This window comes from Fundulus heteroclitus, chromosome 20 (genome assembly GCF_011125445.2).
Source record: "Fundulus heteroclitus isolate FHET01 chromosome 20, MU-UCD_Fhet_4.1, whole genome shotgun sequence".
NCBI lineage: Eukaryota > Metazoa > Chordata > Actinopteri > Cyprinodontiformes > Fundulidae > Fundulus > Fundulus heteroclitus.
In genome coordinates this window covers 28,326,034-28,348,356 of record NC_046380.1, presented here as the reverse complement: position 1 = coordinate 28,348,356, position 22,323 = coordinate 28,326,034, and the positions used below count along the sequence as shown (strand labels likewise).

The window sequence follows — 22,323 nt, the reverse complement described above, 5'->3', positions numbered from 1 at the left end:
CATCACGTAGATATATATGTATAAAATATTATAGCGTCAATTTAACAGATGTGACGAATTAAGCATTTATACAAGGCACTGTTGTAGACAGCTCGTACTTTTTGCAGACTTGGAAACGAATTGTAACACATCTTGAACTGCCTCGAGTAATCCACATGATCTATGAATCGCCGAACCTGCGCTCTGGCGTTAAGTGAAGGCACACGTACTGAGATGTTGGGTCCTTCCTCACAATACGACGTATAGCTCCTGGAACCGGAAGTCAGATCGCTAGCAGTAACCGACATTATTTCCGTTTAGACAGTTATTTTAAGGTGGAAAAATGCAGTCTATATTCAAGTCCATTCCTACGCATATGGTGAGAAGTTATTACCCAGTTTGTTCGGAAGCTGTAAATTAAGTTAGCTTAAATGATGCTGATTCTGTGATGCACGAAACGTCATTGATTTCTGTGATTACTTTGGTAACATATGCTAACTAAAGCCATGTTTCATTCTACGCAGAAATGACCATTTTTGACTTGCATCCAGTAACGTGTGGTTTAGTATCAACTAGATCGTTCTCCGTGTCTGCCAAGCAACTCTAAATAGTTTAAAGCTATCCCTCGGCGTGCAGATGTAATGGAACCAGTGAAGGAAACCGCTAAACTCATTTGCTGGCGGACTGCAATTTATTTTGGATTCATTGCTGACTTATTTTCCTCTTGTTTTGCAGGATTACAAGGGCCAGAAGCTGGCTGAACAGATTTTCCAAGGCATTATCCTCATCTCTGCGGTAAATGTTCTAACTAATTCAGCCCGGGGCAATATGGCTTCCACGTCTTCAAGCAGAATTAAAATTGCAACATTGTTGAATATGTTTTATTTGTTTCAATAATTGGGTCCAAAAATGTGTAAAGATGTGAGACACGAACTAATAAACCTCAATTTATTTTCTCAAATGATTATTCTGGCTTATATGCACACGCTTCCTGGTCAGTTCTCCTTTTTCATGATTACGCTAATAATCATGGAGCATGCAATGCTGTGGCATTCAGGATTCCCTGGTTGCTTTGATCGTGGCCTCCAGTTCATCTCCATTGTTGCATCTGTTGACGCTCATCTTCCTCTTTACAGCACACCATAGAGTCACCATGAGGTTTAAGACAGGCACGCTGCTGGTTAGTGATTGGAAATCGACTTGTTCGTAGGGGAAAGTGCTCTAAAATGACTTGGTAAATGGCTGCGCTGACTTTGATTAACACAGAACCAACACCCAGAGATAGTCCCAAAGTTGTCACCGAATGTAGAAACTGCTCACTGGACTTCAAGCATGGGGATTTGTTGCCAACTCAGTCTTCTTCCAAACTCTGGGGCCTTGATTTCCACAAGAAAAACAAAATTTACTTTCATCTGAAATAAAGTTTTTGGACCACTGAGCAACAGCCCAGTCCCTTTTCTTCTTACCCCTGGTGAAAGATTTATAAATACACATCATCTCTGGTTATGGTGTAGCTTAACACAAAGAACTTAAGCTGTATCTCGTGTCCTGGAAACATCTGCGTGGCAGCACTTGGGTCACTGACTCCAGCTGCTGTCCATGCTTTGTAATCTAACCCCAAACTCCTGCACAGGCTTTATCTTACGATGCTATTGGGGCTGGATGCTGTTGCTTGAGAAACATTTTTCTACCATACCCTTTCGTTCCTCTTAACCGTCCCATGGCGGGCTTGGATGTAGCACTTCGTAAGCAGCTATCTTCTTTAGCAGTAGAAATGAACAATTTTTGATGACATTCTAATTAATGAGAGCGTCTGTTTTTCCTGAAGTTGTTTGCTAATCAATAGGCAGTCGCATATCTAATGCAATTAACAATTTTAAAACATTTACATGACTGCCTCAGGAGGTGCTGCTAGGAAATTGGGGCGTATATCTTTATCATTTGGCTCAAATCATGAATGTCTTGCTTAAGTACCTACGTCCACAACAACGTTAACCTGCCTTTTCATACAAACCATTGACGTGACGGGAATATATGTAACAATACCTGTCCTGTTTTGATTTAAAAAAGGGGCTCTGCACTTTAATTGTCCAAATTTCTAAGTGATGTGAGGCAGTTGTGGTGCTGACACATCCCACCAGCTGTCCTGTTTTACTGATGTGGTTTGGATTTTCTCCTCAGGTGATTGGATTCGTGTACGGGCTGATTATTCAACAGTTCGGCTGGACAGTGTACATAGTGTTGGCTGGATTTGCAGTGTCCTGTCTGGTAATTTTTTAAATTCTTTTTAACCCTTTTTTTTTTGTGTGTGTGCCCTGTAAACAACTGTCATCTTGTGTCCGTCCTCCCCCCCTCCAGTTGACCCTGCCTCCATGGCCGATGTACCGAAGGAATCCTCTGCCCTGGCAGCCAGTTGTATCAGAAGCCAGCGTAGAGCCCACCCAAAAGCCTCAGGAAAGCACCAAGAGAAAGAAGCATAAATAACTCTGCTATTCCTTGTCTGGCCATGAATCACTTTTTGTTTTTCATGGCAAAGTGAAGTTTGTCCTGCAATTCAAATTCACAGCGAAACATAATATGTTTATTACGGAGGTCAATACTGTGCGTTCCAAAAATAGAAACATCTGAAGTTCTGTTTTTCTTAATGTGAAACTTCAATTTACAACATTTTTCCTTTCCCTTGATATAATTTTTTGTTTTTGCTATAAAATGAAACCTCAAGTTTTAATAAAACAGATGAATGCAAAAAGACTTTAAATTTTTGTTTTATTAGAAATCACTCAGGTGTTAATATCTACAATAAATCTATTTTACATTATTTAGTTTCAAGAAAAAAATTAGTCAACAGAAGTTAAATCTAAGGAGTTATGAAGAGCACAAGTGACAAATCATAAATTAATGAATGAAACAACCCCAGCAGTAAATGGGGAAAACAGAAATGGACGCTTTAAAATGACCAAACTTTGCATAGGCATCCTGAACTTTAAAAGGACCATTTTCACTTTCAGTGCTGATAACGTAGAAAGACGCAGAAATAAAATACACAGTGATTTACATAATTGCTTGTACCAGCCTGTGCTACAATTCTCTTTTCACAGAAAACCTTTTCATAGCTTTTGAGTTTTTACCTTGGTACAGAACTGCAGGTTGCAGAAGGTTTGTGGTAAAGGCCAAACCTCCTTGCTCCCTCAGTAAATGGAAGAATACTTGATTCGATTTCGCCAACCACGCTTTTCCACATCGTGCTCCCGTAGCGCTCTTCACATCCTGACGGCAACATCCTCAAAAAACTTCAGCTGCCTCACCATGACGGCATAAGCTTGGTACTTCTCATCTCCCATCTGGTCACGAAGGCACAGCTGCACACAGAAGATGAAGGTCGCTGAGCTTAGGCTGGAAACATGAACAGGTTTAAAAGCGCCGGAAACCAGTGGTGGCCACATGAAGCCTCTTGAATTCCTGAGTCAGGTCATCAGGGTAGTTAATTTACTCTACTGCGCCATCGAGTGGACGACAAATATATAACAGGCAGAGTGATTGACGGGAATTTGGTGTTTGAAGCTTCAAGCTGAATGTTTCATTAATTTTATTAAGATCTTAATCTATCTTTGATACAACAGCTGAATTGAAAGGGGAAGTGGGTTGAGGGTTGTGATGCAGATCTGTTTGTTACTTTGTAATTGTGCTTATAATTAATCATCCTGAATTTCCCCATTGTGGGACAATAAGTGAATTTCTTAAAGCCTCTTCGTGTTAAAAATAAGATCCCTTTTACAAGCTAAAACTGAAAACAACATATGCAGCTCAGTGAGGATGCAAACCTATGACTCACCAGTGAAATACCGGAATTTCACCACCAGAAACCATTTAGTAATTTCTCACAGCTGCTTTATGAAATATCTTTTGCTGGGGCACAGATGAAGCGAATCAAGCAGAAGAGCGACAAAGTTTATACGAGTTGGGATAGTCTGTTCCAACTCTCCTGTCTTGCTGATTTCAAAGCTAAAAATGACACAGATGGATTATTAAGTTATGTTTTTATATATTTTTTTATTTCGCCCTGTAAATAAAAGAGTTAACGGGTAGTTACCAGATAGAATACTAACCTATTGACCTAGTGAAGTTTAGTAGCCAACTCAAAAAATAAAATAAAAAATACAGCACATTTAAAAATGTTTGATGTTTAAAGTTTTGTTATCAAAACACTTGGTGACAATTACTCCTGATCCAACCCCAAGAACCCGATTGGGTAAATTACATTTATCATTAATAAAGAACAGGAATAATCCTGGGTTTCTTTTTAGTACAGTCGCCAAACTGAGCCATAGCTCTGTTGAGCCATCCATTCCCTCAGCAGGGAGGACTTGAATTACCTCTTTGTAAATAAAATTGAGTCTATTAAAAATTTAACTCTTGACATCCTCCCATTCATAATTACTCAGGCTTCAGTAAGTAGTCTTAGAAATGTAGAACCTGATCTGTGTTTGGACCGCTTTGAATCTTAATTTATTTGAGGAAGTGTTCCCTTGGTTTAACCTATCCGTAGTAAAGTAATAGGTACTACAGGCTAGAAAAGGCTACTGTAATTAACCTTTACTTAAAAAAAACTCAATCAATATACCTTAATCAATTACAGACCAATATCCACTCTTTCTTTCTTATCTGAAATTCTTGGAAAAAAAAAAAGTTGATACAATCGAATGCATGTTAGTTCACGAGGAGGGATTGGTGCAAAGTCAGCGACTCCATGCAATCAGCTATGAACTTAAATGTGTGACCCAGCATTTCCAGTACATACTCCACTCCGGGACGTTAAGTCATATTTTAAATAATGCACCAGGTTAGTTTCCAAACAACAGCTGCAGATATCTCTGGTCTGGCTTCCTCCGTTTTCTACCCTGGATCTGTTTGGGTATTCGGGCCCACAGCAGGTTTGTGAAAGTAATCGCCTCAACATTCAGAAAGCCGCCATTAACTACCATTACTTTATTAATTTGCTGCTGAATGATAATGTAATACTAATATAAATATGTTGCATATATACACAGTCACGAAATTCAAGTAACAGTTAAACATTTTTTTTAATACCAGCAATCCAATTTTAGATCGGAACGAAAAAAAATGATTCTAAATCTTGAAAATCAGAATTGAATCCATAGTATCAAAACAATCACAATACTAATGTAGTGCAGTGAAAGCTGCCTTTTCTAGCCTGGAGCTCCCATTGACTCCATGAACTGTAACGCAGTATCTGACTGGTACTCTATCGGCAACGGTCTGCTCTTAAATTAGCCTATCTGGTACCAGAAAGAAAAAAAAAGATGTTGACTGGGACGTACCTGCTTAAAACACAATGTTGCTTTTCATTTATTTAGATCTTCCATTAGGGTTATGTTGTCTGTTCCACTTACCTCTCTTTTGACCTCATCCTCCTCCTCCATGATTTCTAGCGCTCTATCCAAAAGCTTTACACCCAGACCTTTCACCACATCCGTTCTCAGACGCTCTATCGCTCTTCTGACTTTGGCTGGACCCGACGTAGAGCCTTCTGGAGAAACAGAGAGGCTCAAGCTCAGGGAACGCTCCAGCGTAGCCGTCTGTGATCCCAAGTTGGGATCAAACCGCCGTATCTGACCTGTTGGTATTTCCTGGAGCACCAGGCTGTCCGCCTCTTCCCTGGTTTTCCCATGAAGCACCAGGGTGTCCCTGTACCGCCGGTTCAGCTTGAACTCTGGCAGCGCGGTGGAGTCGAATCGGCCTTTCCCCACCTCAGCTCCTCCGTCTCCGACGTCCATCCTTAAAGTCTGGGTCATCATGTGGACCAGATCGTGCATGTCGCTGGATTCTGTCTTTCTGCTCCGGACACAGAGCACGTTTACATGTAAGCTCACCTGTTTCAGGACGGTCATCCAGGAGCAAAATTACGCTAATCGCAGCCGTCGATGCTCCTCAGGAACATCCTCTCACCTTTCCCCGCAGTCTCCCTCGGAGCGCTCCGTGGAACTTGTAGACGAGCTGCACTCGTCTTCGTCCGACCTGTGCTCCGTGTCTTTATCGTGCTGATGAACCCAATGTGTGAAAGAACGAATTTGGTATTAACCTTCCAGACGTTGCTGTTCTTAAGCTGCGTTAAAATATAAAGTTATTATGTTAGGAAAGCGTGGAGGAGCTGTACCTGAGCGTCGGACTCTGTGACGGAGTACGAAGCCGATCGAGTAACGGGGACGTTGTGCCGCTCAGCTTTGGTGGAGGACACGTCATATGACGCCCTTCGCACAGCGCTAGGACCTGAGCAAAGGAGAAAACAACCAAATGTGACTTTCTTTGCATTTAAGGACTCGCAGCACATTTAGATCAAATTGTTCAGGAACATAACAAAAAAAAAAAAAAAAACTTTTAATGTCTGGTTTGGTTTTTAGATTTCCTTTCATCTATTTTTTTTTCAGTTCTCACACAACAACAAAAAAACATTTTCAAATGTTCTTTTTTTTGTTGTTACATTCAACACCAGGTAAAGATGGTTTAGAGGCGTAACCTGTTTGTCCTGCACTCTCCTGAGACTGCCTCAGCCGTCTCCTCTCTCTGGCGGACAGAGGACGATCCTAAAAGATAGAACAGGTCTCGCTTAGGCTGCTGGACGAACAGATTTCATTTCAGATTCAGTGAAATATACCATGAAGCTCGATTAGAAACAGGGAATAAAAAGGCAGACGCCCCCAAACTCAGACAACACGTTTGTAATTAAATGTTTATAACCCAAAATGGAAATAAATACAATTCAGTAGGGCCGGACGATATATATAAAAAAGCATATCGATAAAATAGAAATCATATTGATCGATATCGATAATTATTAACAAATTTAAAACATAGATTTTAAGTGCAGCCCTGGCCATTTTATGATGCTTAGCGACCTATTTTTATATACAGAACACACAAACACTGAATTAAAACTCAACTCTTTATTAAACCTACTTTTTTTACAAAAAAGAAAAAAACACCTGCTCTCTGAACTCTTTGAAGGGGCGGGGCTTGGTGACAGCATTCCTGGGTCTGTGTTTGTGATTGGTTGGGAGGATGTAATGACTGTAATATTAACCTACATGGCTAAAATGCATAAGGAAGGAAAAATTATATTCTTATTTTTTATTGACCCTTTTTTCTATCATCGATATACATCTAGCGATAAATATATATTGTTATTGAATTATCGTCCAACCCTACAATTCAGTAAAAAAATACTTTACATTATTCACCAGATATCATTTTCATTGTCTTGTTCTTTCATCGCTACAGTAGAAAAAAAATCATAATGGAAACAAAACACGTCCAACTTAGACTAATAGATGCATCTGATTTATTTATCTGATATATATTTGAATAAAAAAAAAACTTTCAGTTTCCTTGAGATATAAATGTGACACAGAACTCAATTAAATTTCAGCACCTGGTCACGATTTGGAGATCTAAAAAACTAAAATGTAACAGTATCTTTTTCCACAATGATCCTCTTAGTAAAGCTTTTAAAATATTGTGTAATGCTCTTCTTAACAAATCGCAGATTGCAGAGACACATAACAACCAATAAATATGCCAGAATGGTTTTTAAAAAATTACTTTTCAGGATAAAATCCTTGAAAATAGATCCAAAGGCTGTTTTAAAGAGGCTAGGAAGAATATAACGAAGAACAACGGATGAGTTTAAACTCCAAGCCAAGCTGCTGGGGGTCAGGGAGCTCCTCTCACTTGTGGTGCAGGTAACAATCCATCCTTAGACGAACTAACTGATGTGGAGGCTGCAGTCGCATCAACTTTCTTGCTCTCTGCGCCCTTCTTGGTCCTCTTTTTCCTCTCCACAGCTGCAGCCTGGACGGGAGGTTGAGGTAAAGGTCTCGGAGCTGCCAACTTGAACTAAGGAAGGACAAAAGACGTTTCAACATTAATCTTAATAATGCGAATCAAACCCCATTATTCATATCTGCTCACTGCAGTTTTAGAGACACTTCTCTAAAACACACATTCAGTTTAGTAAAAAAAAAACACCAGTTGATGGATGGAGAATGAAAAATACACCATGTTCTGCTTTTTATAAGATTGCAAGGCAGTAATAAAAGCTACATTATGTATTACGGTATAAACATGTTTAACTAATTGGTATTTATAGCCATGTTTACCTGTCTCTGTTGCTCTTTGAGCTGCTCTAATCCGGCAGCTTCTGAGGGGACCTTCTGGCAAAGGGTAGCTTGTTTAGTTGAGACGGAGGACGTTTCTTCTTCAATGGGCTCCTAAACAAACAATAAAAACCTTCCAACACCACAAAATCTTTGCACCCCCTGTGCATCTGGTGTTAGCTTGGTAAAGCTTATACAGTTTTATCTTAGGAAACACTTCATTGCTTACCACTGCTGGACGCTCCAACAGCTTCTCAGTCGTTTCTAGGCTATCCTGCAAAGACATAATGACGCCTCGAATAAGGCGACAATGACGAAGCATAAAAAAACAACTTTCTTTTTACACTTACAGCCACATCTAGGGCGAGCGGATGTGCTGGGACACATTTGACCAAAGTCACAGTGTCGCTGTGCTTGTCCACGTCCACTCCCACGTTTTCCACATTTGAGTTCGCCGCATCGGCCTCTCTGAGTAACTCGCCGGTGCCGTCCCTAACGTCCACATCCGAGTCCCGTTTATCATCAGGCACGGGAAATGTACCGCCCGGGTTTGGCCGGACATCTAACAGCCCGTTGGAAGCCGTCCTCTCGTCTCCTCCCGTGCCACAGACACCTGATCCAGCTCTGAGCGGGGGACTCGCGGGGGAAGGAGGAGGCGAGGGATCCGGTTTCCCCCTCGCCCTGTCGTCTCTGTGGACGGGGCGAGTCACAGGCTCCCTGCTCGGCTTGACGGACGGGGGCCTCTGAGCCTGTTTGTTCACTGCATCATCGTTTGGCTGAAGCGGGATATCAATGTTGATGCTGCTGACGGTTGCCATGGGAGAGGTACCGGCTTTGAGAGCATCAGCTGATGAAGATTTAAATGGTGGCGGCTGGGCTGGAGGGCAATCTGCAACGCCGTTTTGGCTTTTATGCTCCTGTGCTCTGTCCTCTTTCTACGATAAAGGAGAAAAGATTGCATAAAATAAAGATGGTGACTTGTTCTCTTTTTCTCCTACCACTGTTGCATGGAGCTAGGTCTACACACGTTTTTACACCTTTAGCTCACCTGCTTCACCTGGCCACCAGTGCCGGAATCTGGACTTGAATGAAGCTTCTGAGGTTTTAGGTGACTTGATGCACCAGACAACGCACTGTTGGTCCTAAAATCTCCGGATCCAACCACAGCTTTTTTTCTTGACTTGGCGGTTTTTCTGAAAGATTGAGACCCGAAACATAGATCTATAGGAAATACTCATCATTCAAACCCCCAATTATCACAAATACTTTATTTTTATACATTTATTTTCAGGTGTAAAGCAAAGTTCTTTACAGCGGGTAAAAAGAGGAGGATGGGCATTTATCCCTCAGAGACACAAATGCACAAAAATGTTGAAACAGACAGATAAAAACATGTTCATTAATAATACTAGATCAAGAATCAAAAAAAGATAAAGAATCAAAAGTGAAAGAAATCAATCATTTATAGAGGGTGAGAGAAGATCAGGAAGATTAGCGAGGAAACACTGGAGATATTTGCACATTTTATGAAGGCCAAACAATACAATCTAGAACAGTAAAGATCAATGTTCCTAAAACATGTGAGGATTATGAACCAACATCTCTGCACTGGACTGAGAGAGAAACAGTCGCACTGTATGTATGTGTTTTTCAAAAAGATTTATTTTTTTATTTTTCTTAAGAACATTTCAATGTAGTTAGTGAAACAGGGGTTCAAGCTGATCTGAAGGGTTGGTTGCCAGTGTTTGACGACGGGCCGCGAGATTCTCCCTCTGAATGTTTGTGCAGAGAAAATTCTCTGCCATCCATGACATAATATCTAAATACCGGTAAAGAGTGCATCGGTGAGTATGGGGTCCTCACCACACATGGCAATATGCTGCTGCGTATCATCAGCATGGCTGTGAAAAGTTAACACCATGTCTCCTGCTGACACCGCCCAATGGCGGCAAATAAACCTTAAGGCCTGAGACTTAAACAAAACTGCCTCCTGTGAAAGTAACATCGACAAGGGGAATACAGAAATTGAAATCTGATTGCAGAAAATTATTTGGGCATTTTTGCCTGAGAATTTTGATCATTCAGCCAGTACCAGCTCGCGGAGGGACAAGCAATGGAAATCCGCCTTGGCTGGAATTGGTTACATTTATTTTTGTGTTATTGTGAATGGTTGTCAAAGCACAGGCCTTCATCAAACATCATTAAGAAAAAAGAGCATATTTACTTCTATTTTTTTCTTTGATCCCTTTAGTTGTCACCACAGCAGATAACCTGTTACCGTCTCACCCTATTCACAGTATCCTCATCTGTCACACTGATATATTAAAGAATTATTTTTGTTCTTTGACAATGTATTTTGGGAAAAACTGGTTAGTTTTAAACTAAGAGCAACATATATGCTCGTGCTCTGTTCTCACACAAAACTGAGAACCATGTGTTATTTTGTTATAACTTGTTTTAACTTGTTGTGGGAAAGACTGATTCTGTATTCCTTAATTTGCTTATATTTGCGCTATTATTTGAGTTTGCAATATTATTTTGTTTAACACACTGCTGAGATGCTGGGAACGGTTTTTGTTTTGGAAACGGGACGAACAGCTCAGATGGGAGGAAGAAGTGGCCACTCTCGCTCCCATCTGATACTTTGTTTATTGGTATAAAAAGGAGGGGACCGCCCTCAGTCGTTGAAGTCAGCCGTGGGTTGTACGGACGCCCGGCCGCATGGATTGCTCTCTAACCGGACTGACCGACTTCCCAGTCCTAACCATGGTAAGAGATAGAACAACACGCCTGTTTGAAAGCTTGCTAGGCTTTAAGTGCTTGCTACTTTGCGTGTGCGAAGTGCTTGCTGTTTTGTGTTGCTGTGTTCTGTGGGGAATAATAAATGTGTGCCTTATATTCTAACAGAAACAGTGTTTGAGTCCTTATTTGTGTTTGCCGATCTCTCCCGATCCTGAAATAAACATTTCATAAAACACACACCAACCCTCTGGATATCCTCCTTCACTTTGTGCCAGCTTTGTTTCTAACATTATGTGTCCAACATCTCCTCCTACACCTCCATAAACTCCTGTTTGTCACTATTCTCGTATATTTTGGTCAATTCCGAAGAACATGTCCACATTTTCAGCCTCCTAGGGTTTAGTTATTGCCTAAAAATGACTATAAAAAGCCAACAATATAATGTATTATGTGAATAATGCTTACTCTTTGGTCGCCTCAAGGAACATGGCAATTTGTCGCTTTATGTAAGGCTGCCGCAGGATGTGTTTGACGTCCGGCCTCTCTTCAGGTCTCTTACACAGCATGCTCTTGATCAAATCTCCGAGCTGGGGGTGGTATTGGCTTGGCATCGGTGGCAACTAGTGAGGAAAACGAGAAAACTTACAAAAATACAACAATATGTAGTAAACAGAGTTGAAATTATGTCAGAAAAAAATTAACTCCTGGGACAAATTTAAAGAAATAAAACTCGATTCAACAGTTAATTGCAGATTGGTCCCAAATAACATAAAAATAAAACCCTGTCTATTCTAAATAAAACAATCATAAAAACTACATATCGCTAAATGGCAACCTTCATAAGAGACGAACAGAAGAATTGAACCAACCTTTCCCTCTACAATGCGATAAACCAGTGAGTTCATGTCTTTGGCGTTGAAGGCGTGCTTCAGTGTGGCCATCTCGTACACACAGCAGCCCAGGGCCCACACATCTGACTGCAGACAGCATAGATACAAATATACACCACACACACAATTACATTACCTTTACCATCATTCATTAACACCCAGGACACAACTATTGAAAGGTTAACCAGTCAGAAGCAAAGCACGTGGAAAAGTTAATGTTTTTTCATGCATCCCAAGGTGAATTTTTACAGAATTTTGACCAGACCAAAATAAAGCAGATGCATCACAACTGTCAACAATGAGCTAGAACAGAGATGAAAGTGGTAAAATGAAGTTAATTAATGTTTACCTATTATCTATATAATACATAGTTAATAAACTGCTGTATTAAGTATGTTCAGCATTAGAAAATGGCAATTGGATGTTTGACCCAAAGCATCATTGTAGGACTCCTAGAGGAGTTTCTTTACGCTGTTTTTGTTTTAGAGTGACCTACACAACCATTGTCACTAATAGTCATTGGTTTATTTGTTTTGCTTATTGCTTTAAAATAGTCTTACGCTGAAAGCGGTTGTAAAAATCAAACATTTACAGTTATCCATTGGAGGATAAATTTCTACGTTAAGAAATATTGGCTTTCAACATGATAGCGGTCAACACGCTTAGTGGCCCCGCCATCAATTCCTAAAATAATTTATGTAACCAAAGCAATTTTACAAAAAAAAAAAAACTGTTTACTATTTTTAGCTGATCAGAATGTATCAGCTAATAAATAAAGCGATTAAAACATTTTCTTTCAGCCACTCTTTGATAAGGTTAAAAACTTCAGCTCCTATAGCCCAGAATACCTTGTGGTTGTAGGGTTTGTTAGAAAAGAGCTCCGGACTCATGTAGTACGGCGTCCCTATGAGAGTGCTGGCCATATCGTTTTGGTTCTCCAAAACCCGAGCAATGCCCAGGTCTCCGACTTTGATGATGCTGGTTTTCGTCAGGAAGATATTCTGCGTTTTAAGGTCGCGGTGAAGGATGTTCCTCTCGTGGAGGTACTGAAAAGAAACCACAGCAATGACTTCCTGATTTCCAAAAAAATGACCCAGCCCAGTCCACCTTTTCAGCCAAGTATGCCAGTATACTGTACCTGGAGGGCCATGGCTATCTGGACAAACCACTCTACAACCTGCCTCTCTGACAGCAGTTCCCCTTTCTGCTGTTTGAGTCTGTGATAGAGGTCCCCGCCTTCACAGAAACCCATCACGATATACAGCTGCCGGTCGTCTCCTTCCCACGACTCCCTGTACGTCACAATGTTGGGATGTCGAAGCTGGGACAGAAGCTGCGCCTCCTGCTCTGCAGCGCGTCGCTCCCGCTTGGACGACGTGGTTAAATTCAGCTTCTTTATCACATACTGAAGACACACAGAGCAGCATAAAGCATTCATAGCGCTTGAACTTCTCCACGTTTTGTCATCTTGCAGCTAGTGTTGCGCCGATGCCATTTTTTGGCCCAGATACCGATAACCGATACCTGGCTGTGCAGTATCGGCCGATACCGATACCTTACCGTTATCATCTGTTTGAAATTGATGTGTGTGTATTTATGAAGAACTGCATACTACTTAGGGTAGTAGAACGTTTTATTGCCTACCTGGAATGGGTGACAATAGTTGAATAAACCTTTGGCTCTCAAAGGCCAAAATAGTGCAACATTCGTGAAATTATAACATAATAGTAGTACAGTAAAATTACATAATAACAGTAAAATTACATTAATAATTGAATAATCTCTTTTAAACCCTGAGTTTTGGCTCTCAAATGCCAAAATAGTGCAACTTTCATGAACTTATATAACATGCATAATACTAGTTGGGAGAGAGAAGGCTGCGTTCAAGTGACGTACAAACATCAAAATGGTATCGGTGCCCTATTTGTTGGTACTCGCCGATACCGATACCATCATTTTAGTGCTGGATCGGGGCCCCGTCCGATACTGGTATCGGTGCAAGACTACTCGCAACCCTTAAACCTCAATGTATCTTTAGGGGAGTTTATGTGATGGACAAACACAAAGTAGTGCATGATTGTGTAAGAAAATGAAAATAAAAACACGTGGTTGATACAAGGAGGAAGTGGGAGGTGCATTTCAACAATTCCCTCCTGGGCTTTGGATGTCTGGGGGAATTGGGGGAGAAAAAAGGAGGGGCTGAATACAAATGCACCCAGTACTTTCCAGATTTTTATTTGTGAAACTTCTGGAAAACGATGTATCCCTTTTTTATTTCACCCTATGTCCTATTTCACTACTTTCAATTCATCGATGGAAATCCAATCTAACAAAAAACCCACTGACATTGGTGGTCGTAATGTGACCAGATGACGGGAAAGTCCAAAGGATATGAGTTCTGGAAGCCACTGTGTGAACAAATATGGATCCAATCCATCACACAGTGGAAGATTATGTACCGCCATGCCAATATTTTCTCCTCATGCCCAACTCATTAGCATTACACTGGTGCTAGTCAACCTTTATTTATATAGCACTACTACACACAACAAAGTGCTTCACGGGTAAAATAAGCAATAAATAGTAAAAGAGCAACAAAGACACAATTTCACAGGATAGAATAAAACAGAAACACGATTAATTTATAACATTCACAAATACATTAACATATAAACTCATTTATATATCAATTTGTATACATGTTTTTCTTTTTTTTTTTTTGTGGAGGGCGGTGGATAAAGAAACCAAACGCTAACCTGGCGCTTTTCAACCACCTGATTCTTAAATTATTAATTGAGAAAAAAAAATCTCAGCAAATCCCTTCCCGACTTTCAGCGAACTTTACTGTGTTTCTGGCGTCATCCCTACAAAACCAGAACTTTATTTTAAAGCCTAAAATTCAGCATTAGCTGCTGCCTGGTTTGCTCCTTACCTGCTTTCGGTCCGTCTTGTGTTTCACCAAGTTCACCTCTCCGTAGCTTCCCTTCCCAACGACCCTGATGAAATTATAGTTATTCATGGTTGCTCGAAAAGGGCACAGCCAGCGCTAGACGACGCTCCGGGAGAGAGTCCGGCTGTTCCTCCGTCCCATAGTCCGGCAGCAGCAGCAGCAGCAAGCTACCCGCAAGAACAGCACAAAAACCTGCTCGGAAAACTTCCAGCTAGCTTCGGAGGCAGCGACGAGATTTGTTCAGATGGCAGGAAACCAGAAGCTGTGGATAGTTTGTCATCGCTAGGCAACTGAGGCTGAGGGCAGCAGAGCGGGGGGAAAACCAATGCTCTGCGCCACCTACAGCGCCCCCTAGAGTCTGGAGTGTGACAATTCAACCATAAAATGTTTTATTCTTCACCCAGGTCACATGCGACTACAAAGCTTTGTGGAGAAAATAAAGTGCATAAAATAAACAACAACAGACTAAATCATAGAGATCATCTTCAGCTCGTGTCATTCAGGGGCGGTTCTAGACAGGGGCCAACAGAGGCCTGTGCCCCTGAACTGATCCTGGCCCCTGTACTAAAAACATGGTATTAAATTTCTTAGGATGATAAATGCTGACAAAGATACCGTGACTGACTGGTCATTTGGATCAGTTGTATTTTTTTCATTTATGTTTTTACCCAATAATAAAATAACAAAATAATAAAAATAAAAAAAATATTTTAAAACAAATAATTAAAAATTAAGCTGTTTCACGTTAAGCTGTATTGAGAAAAGATCAGGGGTCTGGCTCTTTGGCTTACTGAATATATTAAACGATGAAATGTTGACCTGTTAAGCCCCCCCCCCAATCTTTTGTTCTGTGCCCCTGTGAAAAAACACTGGCCCCACCCTGGCCCCCCTGCTAAATTTGGTCTAGAACCCCCACTGCGTGTCATACAGTTACGTTCTTTTGTCATTGTACCTTGAAAAAGTTAATTTGGACATTTATTTCATGAGAAGGTATTGGGGTCTGAAATGGGGTTACAATAAAAGGAAAGATTGAACCCCCTTCTACGCTGGCCAGGCTCTCTGTTCCTGCTAAACAAACGCATCGGCTTTGCCATAACCGTATTTCACCATGGGGATGGTTGTGTTCAGCATCCCATGTTATGCTTTCATCACGCGTAGCATGTTACATATGGCCAGCGCACATCCCTGCACATATATCCTGCACTTTGAATTAAGTTCCTTATGTGTTTCTTCTCACAATTTTTCCATAATGGGCCAGATTTGCAGAGCATCATACATAATAACTGCTCTATGTGCTGATTCTCCTATGTAAGCTTTGAATCTCCTCCAGAGTTAAAGAGTCCGTCCTGACCACTTTTTTGATTAATGCTATCATTGAGGCGTCTCAGTTTAGGAAGATAGACATGTCTTGGAAGGTTTGCTGCCGCGCCATACAGTTTCCATTCTGGGATGATGGATTTGAACGGTACTCTTTGAGATGTTCAGGGCTTAAGATATTATAACACACACAGATGGTCTCTGTTTATTATTTAGGTCACTTCTGGTGGCAGTTGGTTGTACTGGATTTTACTTCGGGGTGTAAGAGTAAACAGAGCTGAATACAAATGCATATCCCACTTTTACGATACTTGCATTAAAAAAATCTTTATCCGACTACAGGTTAATATCTTTTTATGCAATTTACTTTCAGCTCCGTTGTATTGAACATTTTAGCCTTTTGCTGTGTATTTCGTCTTTTTGAAAATTTAACAATACAGCTTTTTCATTTTTGCTCACTGAACTAAAGTGTAATCTTACTATTGTTCAGTTATTAGATAAAGAAAAATGCAAGTTTATCTATTTGAACATAAGAGTGCAAACTTTGTCAAACTTATTTTCCCATAGCATAAACTGAGTTTTCCTACATAGGTAGTAACAGTACTGGTTTGCATAGGGAGGGATGGCATTTCGATGATCCAAAATCCACTGTTTTTAAACTCTATAAAGCCTAAACTAACATTAATTTGTTTAAAGAAAGCACCTATCAGGCTTTTCCTGGTCAATACCAAATTCCAGTTTCCTGTGAGGGTTGAGCAACTGATTCTGAGTAATTTTTTCCATTCTAAGGAGTATAGAGCACACGGGGGAAAAGTGCTGCAGGCTATGTGATAGAGGTATTAGTTTAAAGAGAATGACAAAATTACAAGACTATCCTAAGTGAATTAAACAATGGGTCCCAGATCTTTATCTGTTTTTTATTAAGCCCAAGAAGATGCATCAAAGTGCATGTGATGCATTTATAGACCAAAAAGTGGTTTGAATTCTTAGTTTGGATGCTTTAAATAAATGGGTGGGTGGTGTGTTAAATTTGAGAAAACAGGCCAACTCCGAAAGCTGGCTTATTGATTAGTGCACCTCTAAGCTGTTCATGCGGTAAATCAGTGACAAATGAGTACATTTCAATAGCCGGAAATATTGAAAGAATGTTACTTTGTTTGACATGTAATAAAGAATAAAATCTGGAAATTTAGGCATTTTTCTATATGCTTTCCCCCATAGTTATCCAGACCTGGAAAAAAGTTGAAACTTTCCAGACTTTTCAAGACTGCACAAAAAAGCTTCTTAAAAACCAAACACATATATCGTACACTGAATATATTTCATAAGTCTTTATATCTTTGTTAAAGAAAATACGCTACACAATGCATTATTAAGCAACACAAGCATTCACATATGAAAGATTTTTTCTTCTTTTAATCCATAAATGCAAAAAAATGTTACAAAACATCTGTACCACCGATCAGTTCAACCTAGAGACCTCTAACCATCCCAGCGGTAAGGAAATCAAGATGGGAAACAGGTCACACCTCTCGGTCAGAAACATTGACCGAATGTAGCTGTACAATCATTTCAAAACTTTCACAGATCTGAAGACACAGTGCAAAAAAAAAGTTATTTAATCCAGTAAATAGCTTGCTTTACTCTCACTGACGGTTGTGTAAATTAGGACGTAGCGGGTATTTAAATTTGCTTGCAGAAACCCAACAGTTTTTGAGAAACTCCCTCAGTATTAGGCCTGCTTAGTACTATATAGCTTATTTACTGTTACTTTCCTTTGCTACAGAATACAAGCATTGACTATAAAACCATGTGTTTGACTAATGTTCCAGGTCTTACAAAGTAGATATGGGAAACATTATTCTACTGTAAAACAAAAAAACAAAAAAAAAAAAAAAACATAAAATTCAGTTACTCTATTAAAGAGAGCAAAAAAATTAGTACTACTGTGTTATTATTACTGTAAAAAGTACAACCTTAATATTGGATGACGCCATCTTTAACATCAAAGCGTCTAAAAACATTTTGATTTTTTAGTACCTGCATTGACTTCATTAGGAAAAAGTACAAGTTCAAGTTTGAGTTAGCATCACCTTTATGTCCATGAAATGCTAAATAGACTTAACGGGTTTAGCCTTTACAACTTCACCTGAAAAAACTCACAATCAAAGTGCTTTGGCAACAATTCAAGTCTTTCATTTTTCACGATGCGAGCAGAAGAAAAAGGCTGGTGCCCAGGTCAAAGTTTGTCATTATTGGTCTGACTGTAGACAAGAATAAGTTTAGAAAAGTCCCTATTTCCTGACTGATGATGCTCAAGCTTGATCACATTTACAACTCGGGGATACAAGAACTCATGAATTACAAATTACAAGTTCCTGGTACACTAATGAACGTACAAAAGTAAGTAAAAATTCTCCATTTAAATGTATAGGAAATATTACAGCAGATAATAACTTTGGCACTGCTAATTTTCTAATGTTGAGTTTTATAACCACTAAATAAAATCTACAAAAACCCGCCTTCCTAGATTTACATGTTCTCTTGTCTTTACCATTTTGACGAGTATCTGAGAGAAATGGGTCTTTGTGTCATGTCATATTTATGCCCTAGGGAAACAGAAAGTCTAATGGAGTTCCTAGAAACTCTGATCATCTTCAAAAGTGAAGTAATTTTTTTTGCCCAGGTGACTTGGCTAAAAATATTTTCTTAACACTATTTTTTTTTCTCGGGCAAATAAACATAGAGGAGACTTTTTTAACTATAATTTTCAGTCTGAAATTATGCTAAAGCAATAAAATACATTTATTTTAAAACCTTAAATATTGCTGTGTTTAAAAACAGCTGGTGAAGAAATAATTGTGCTATTATCTATGTCACATTTTTAAAGGCATCTTTTTCAATCCTTTGATCTTGATTTTATGAAACAGAGACAGATATTGCAGACAAAGTCTCAGCACATTCAGGTTTAACATGTTAAACAAGGAGGCTTCAATAACAGCTTTTACAGGACTTGCATCTCACCTAATGGGCTAAATCTGGATGTATGTTTTTTTTAAATTTGGAAGTTCTAATAGTGTTAACTATCAATAGGCGATTGACACTTTTCAAAAGCACGCAAACGTACTATTACAGAGACATTCAAAGAAAAGTGGAAATTACTACAGAATTACACATGATTACATGTTTATAGAAAAAAACTTGAGGGCTGTCTGTGATAATGTTCAAATTTTTAGTTGAAAGGAATTGTTAAAATCCTCCCAGAAAGCTTTTATGACCACAAAAGTTGTGGTTTACTGTAAATGTAAAATTGGTAACATAAATAAAATAAAATCAGGTCTCGTGGCTGCTAGTTTTAAACAATGTCAACATCATTTGCTTAGCCAAGTTTTTTATTTAGTAGAAACAAAACGCTAAGCATATTTTATAAAGCGTTCATATAGTTTCGAATTTAAAAGTCACTGGAGCTCATGTAAACTGCGGGTAGACAAACAGTTTTCAATCAACGTCCCTTTAGTAAAAATACAAACATGTCTAAAGTCAAACATAGCCACAAGTCAGGAACAAAATGAAACAATACTGCTCACAGTTGTTTCAGATAAAGTAGGAACTGCTCATTTAAAAAAAATTAAGAAGCTCCAGAAAAGTGAGTAGTCTTTAAAAATCTGTTGTTGACAAATTTTATAAATGCTTATTCAAACGGCTCTCCATATGCAATAGAGATGTATCCGGCAGGTTTTACATTTACAAAGTACTAAAATGGCAGCGGGCAGCAGCTCTGGGCGTAAAATGCTGCTTCTGTTATGCTTTCTGTTGCTCCTTTAAATATCCTGATAGGACCCAAAGTCCAAAAGGCTTTTCTCTGTCCTAACACCATTTCCCACTATTTTTAAGGAGCCAAAACTAATACAAGCATCAAATGCATCAGCACAGCTTGCTGTTGGGTCATCCATCCACCTGAGGGCAGCGACGAGTAAGAAGCAGGTGTCAAAATGAGCATGTTGGAGCGACAGGAATCCCCAGCCATCACGAAAGCCTTTCCTGTGGAAACATTTTATTCCAAGAGATCCTATAACGAGACACAAACAAGGTAATTTAGAATTTAGTTTTGGAATTAGCAAAGTCTATCCTTTGTTTTTTATGAATAAAAGTCTAAAAAGTGTGATGTGCATTTGTATCCTGTGCAGAATGATACACATAAATTAAATCTAATGCAAATGAAGATCTCAGCGATTGTCCTGTCCATCGTTATCAACCAGAATTTAAGTAACTGGAGGAAAAAAGCAAGAGGGGCTCTCAGAAAAAGTGGTTAAATAAAGTACTGACTGAGCAAGGGCTGAATAAATGCACGCCACACTTTTCAGACTTTTTGCTTGCACAGCTTTTTACAAGGCACTGTATTGTTCAGACCCATTAATGTTTCTATATGCAAGTATTACACACTTGATCAGAATCATCATTGAACTGCGTTTTTTCTGTCTCCATGTAGCTGGTGTCAACGTCGTCTACGCCCTCTATTTTGTTTGCTTCCACTTGTTCCCTCATAACAGAGTATCGGTGCACGAGGAACCTGGCGAAATGAGAAGGAGCATCGGTTAGGGAGGAAAAGAAATAAGAAGAAGCATCAGTTAGGGAGGAAAAGCAGGTGGAACAGGAACAGCGTTTGGGTTTGGATGGGGAGAGGAAATAACGGAAACTGACCGTCCTCCACAGACGTACTTCTTCACCAGCCAGACGCCTGCCAAGGCACTCATCAGAAGGATCGCCATGACAACCATCACTATGACAGCCGTCTTAGGTGAATCTTTCTCAGTCTGTTGTTTTCAGAGATAAATAAAAAACCAGTTAAACGCCTTAACGTAAAAAACAAGAAGAAGTCGATGTCACTGTTCTATCACCGCCTCTCTCTCTACAGCTCAAGTTATTTGTGCTCAATTCATTAAAATTCATGTCGAGTTATAATTTACAGTATTGCTATTGTAAAGTATTGGTGCAGCTGAGTACAAGAGCCTTAAAAAGGAGCAATAAGCAATAGTTCATTATTTTAGATAGAAAGAACTAAAAAAAATAGCGATGTGAATAACTAAAGGTATCTTTTTAGATGGAATACGGTATGATGTATCACACCATCCCTCTGTGTTGTTCTCCAGTCTCTTGTTTATAAGCCGGCCCAGCCACGCGTGCATGTGCTGCCGTTCAGGGCTTTGCCCCTCCCTGCTCATAAAATGTCACCGTCAGAGCAGAGATGCGTAGGCACACGATGGAGGAGAGCATGGTCAGCGGATTGAAATGCTCTATTGCTAACAGCATTATAAAGGTATGAGTTACTTCTTCCATTGACATGTTCCTCCAAAAGGTGAGGCTGTTTTACCGTGTATTTATCCTCTGCAAATATGCGCAGATGAGGCGACGGGTGAGAAGGGGAGGGGAAAGGAGGGCCTGGTTGCAGCTAGAGTGGAGACAGAGAGAGGTGTGGCTTGCCACACATCTTGTTTTGGTCTACAGACAGTGCTCAACAGCACACCTAGTGGTGAAATTTCACTTATTGCTCACTTTAAATAAGTGGTTGTTATGGAGGCTTGGGCTGCTTTCACACTGCAGGTCTTGATGCTCAATTCCGATTTTTTTTACTGAAATCAGCTTCTTTTTTTTTAGGTGGCCATTCATACTACTATAAAATGTGACCGCTATCAGACTTGTGTCTGAACGGTTCAAGACAGCAAAGCGACCCGCATGCACAGATAACGGCAGGATACATCTCACAGCAGCGCTCTTTTTATGGAAGTAACGCTGAATTTAGGCGTTCAATAAAATTTCGTTCAAAACAAAAACACAGGTACCGGTCACCGTCTCTCCTTGTTATTATTAGAAAGCTATTGAGTAATGGGGCCCGACAATAATAAGACATCACATCAAGACGAAGTAAGGTAAGAAGAAAGCAGCAGAGCTAATAACAATGGTCTTTTAAGGAGCGCTAACTGCTGCTGCTGTGGGTGGATGTGTAGTTGGAGCCTGGAGAGTGACGTGAAAAATGGATAAAATGCAACATGATGTTCAGACTACAGACACTTTGAATTCTTATTATTACTTGAATTAGTACTTTATATGGAAGGGGGCACAAAAAAAAAGTTGGCTATGGCCCGCATTTCCCTGCAGTGTGAACGTAGCCTTGGTGACTTCAGCTCGCCACTTTTTCTCTCACTGCGACCTTTTGGACGTTTATTTTACATCCTTTACTATCCTCCTAATCATGCACGTTGGTAATGGAAACGTT

At 39.8% G+C, this 22,323-nt stretch overlaps 3 protein-coding genes across 3 annotated transcripts in view; 1 reads left to right on the top strand and 2 right to left on the bottom strand.

The window, feature by feature from the left end:
* The first annotated feature begins 217 nt into the window (after window positions 1-217).
* Window positions 218-2,730, top strand: spcs1 (signal peptidase complex subunit 1). Its single transcript, XM_012874884.3, has 4 exons — window positions 218-358; window positions 715-774; window positions 2,161-2,247; window positions 2,338-2,730. The coding sequence occupies exons 1-4, from the start codon at window positions 323-325 to the stop codon at window positions 2,461-2,463; spliced, it is 309 nt and encodes a 102-aa protein (XP_012730338.1). The 5' UTR covers window positions 218-322; the 3' UTR covers window positions 2,464-2,730.
* nek4 (NIMA-related kinase 4) lies at window positions 2,729-15,027 on the bottom strand. Its single transcript, XM_036152205.1, has 16 exons — window positions 14,715-15,027; window positions 12,921-13,187; window positions 12,631-12,828; window positions 11,762-11,869; window positions 11,358-11,512; window positions 9,199-9,343; window positions 8,501-9,085; window positions 8,380-8,424; window positions 8,154-8,264; window positions 7,726-7,884; window positions 6,515-6,581; window positions 6,155-6,267; window positions 5,947-6,038; window positions 5,615-5,832; window positions 5,391-5,527; window positions 2,729-3,338 (listed from the first exon to the last, which is right to left on the bottom strand). The coding sequence occupies exons 1-16, from the start codon at window positions 14,799-14,801 to the stop codon at window positions 3,240-3,242; spliced, it is 2,586 nt and encodes an 861-aa protein (XP_036008098.1). The 5' UTR covers window positions 14,802-15,027; the 3' UTR covers window positions 2,729-3,239.
* A 2,338-nt stretch (window positions 15,028-17,365) lies between these two features.
* The window catches only part of LOC105934776 (sortilin), a 33,158-nt gene continuing 28,200 nt past the window's right edge, over window positions 17,366-22,323 (bottom strand). Inside the window, exons 18-20 of the mRNA XM_012874916.3 lie at window positions 20,751-20,863; window positions 20,493-20,619; window positions 17,366-20,118 (exon numbers count right to left, since the gene is read on the bottom strand). Coding sequence (XP_012730370.2) covers window positions 20,104-20,118; window positions 20,493-20,619; window positions 20,751-20,863 — 255 coding nt within the window. The 3' untranslated portion in view covers window positions 17,366-20,103. The remainder of the gene's footprint in view (window positions 20,119-20,492; window positions 20,620-20,750; window positions 20,864-22,323) is intronic.

Coding starts and splice junctions, on each gene's coding strand:
- spcs1 (XM_012874884.3), top strand. CDS start 323: ATGCAGTCTATATTCAAGTCCATTCCTACGCATATG. Junction 359..714: donor AGTCCATTCCTACGCATATG/GTGAGAAGTTAT, acceptor CTTGTTTTGCAG/GATTACAAGGGCCAGAAGCT. Junction 775..2,160: donor GCATTATCCTCATCTCTGCG/GTAAATGTTCTA, acceptor TTTTCTCCTCAG/GTGATTGGATTCGTGTACGG.
- nek4 (XM_036152205.1), bottom strand. CDS start 14,801: ATGAATAACTATAATTTCATCAGGGTCGTTGGGAAGGGAAGCTACGGA. Junction 13,188..14,714: donor ACAAGACGGACCGAAAGCAG/GTAAGGAGCAAA, acceptor GTGTGTCTTCAG/TATGTGATAAAGAAGCTGAA. Junction 5,833..5,946: donor GAGGGAGACTGCGGGGAAAG/GTGAGAGGATGT, acceptor TGTCCGGAGCAG/AAAGACAGAATCCAGCGACA.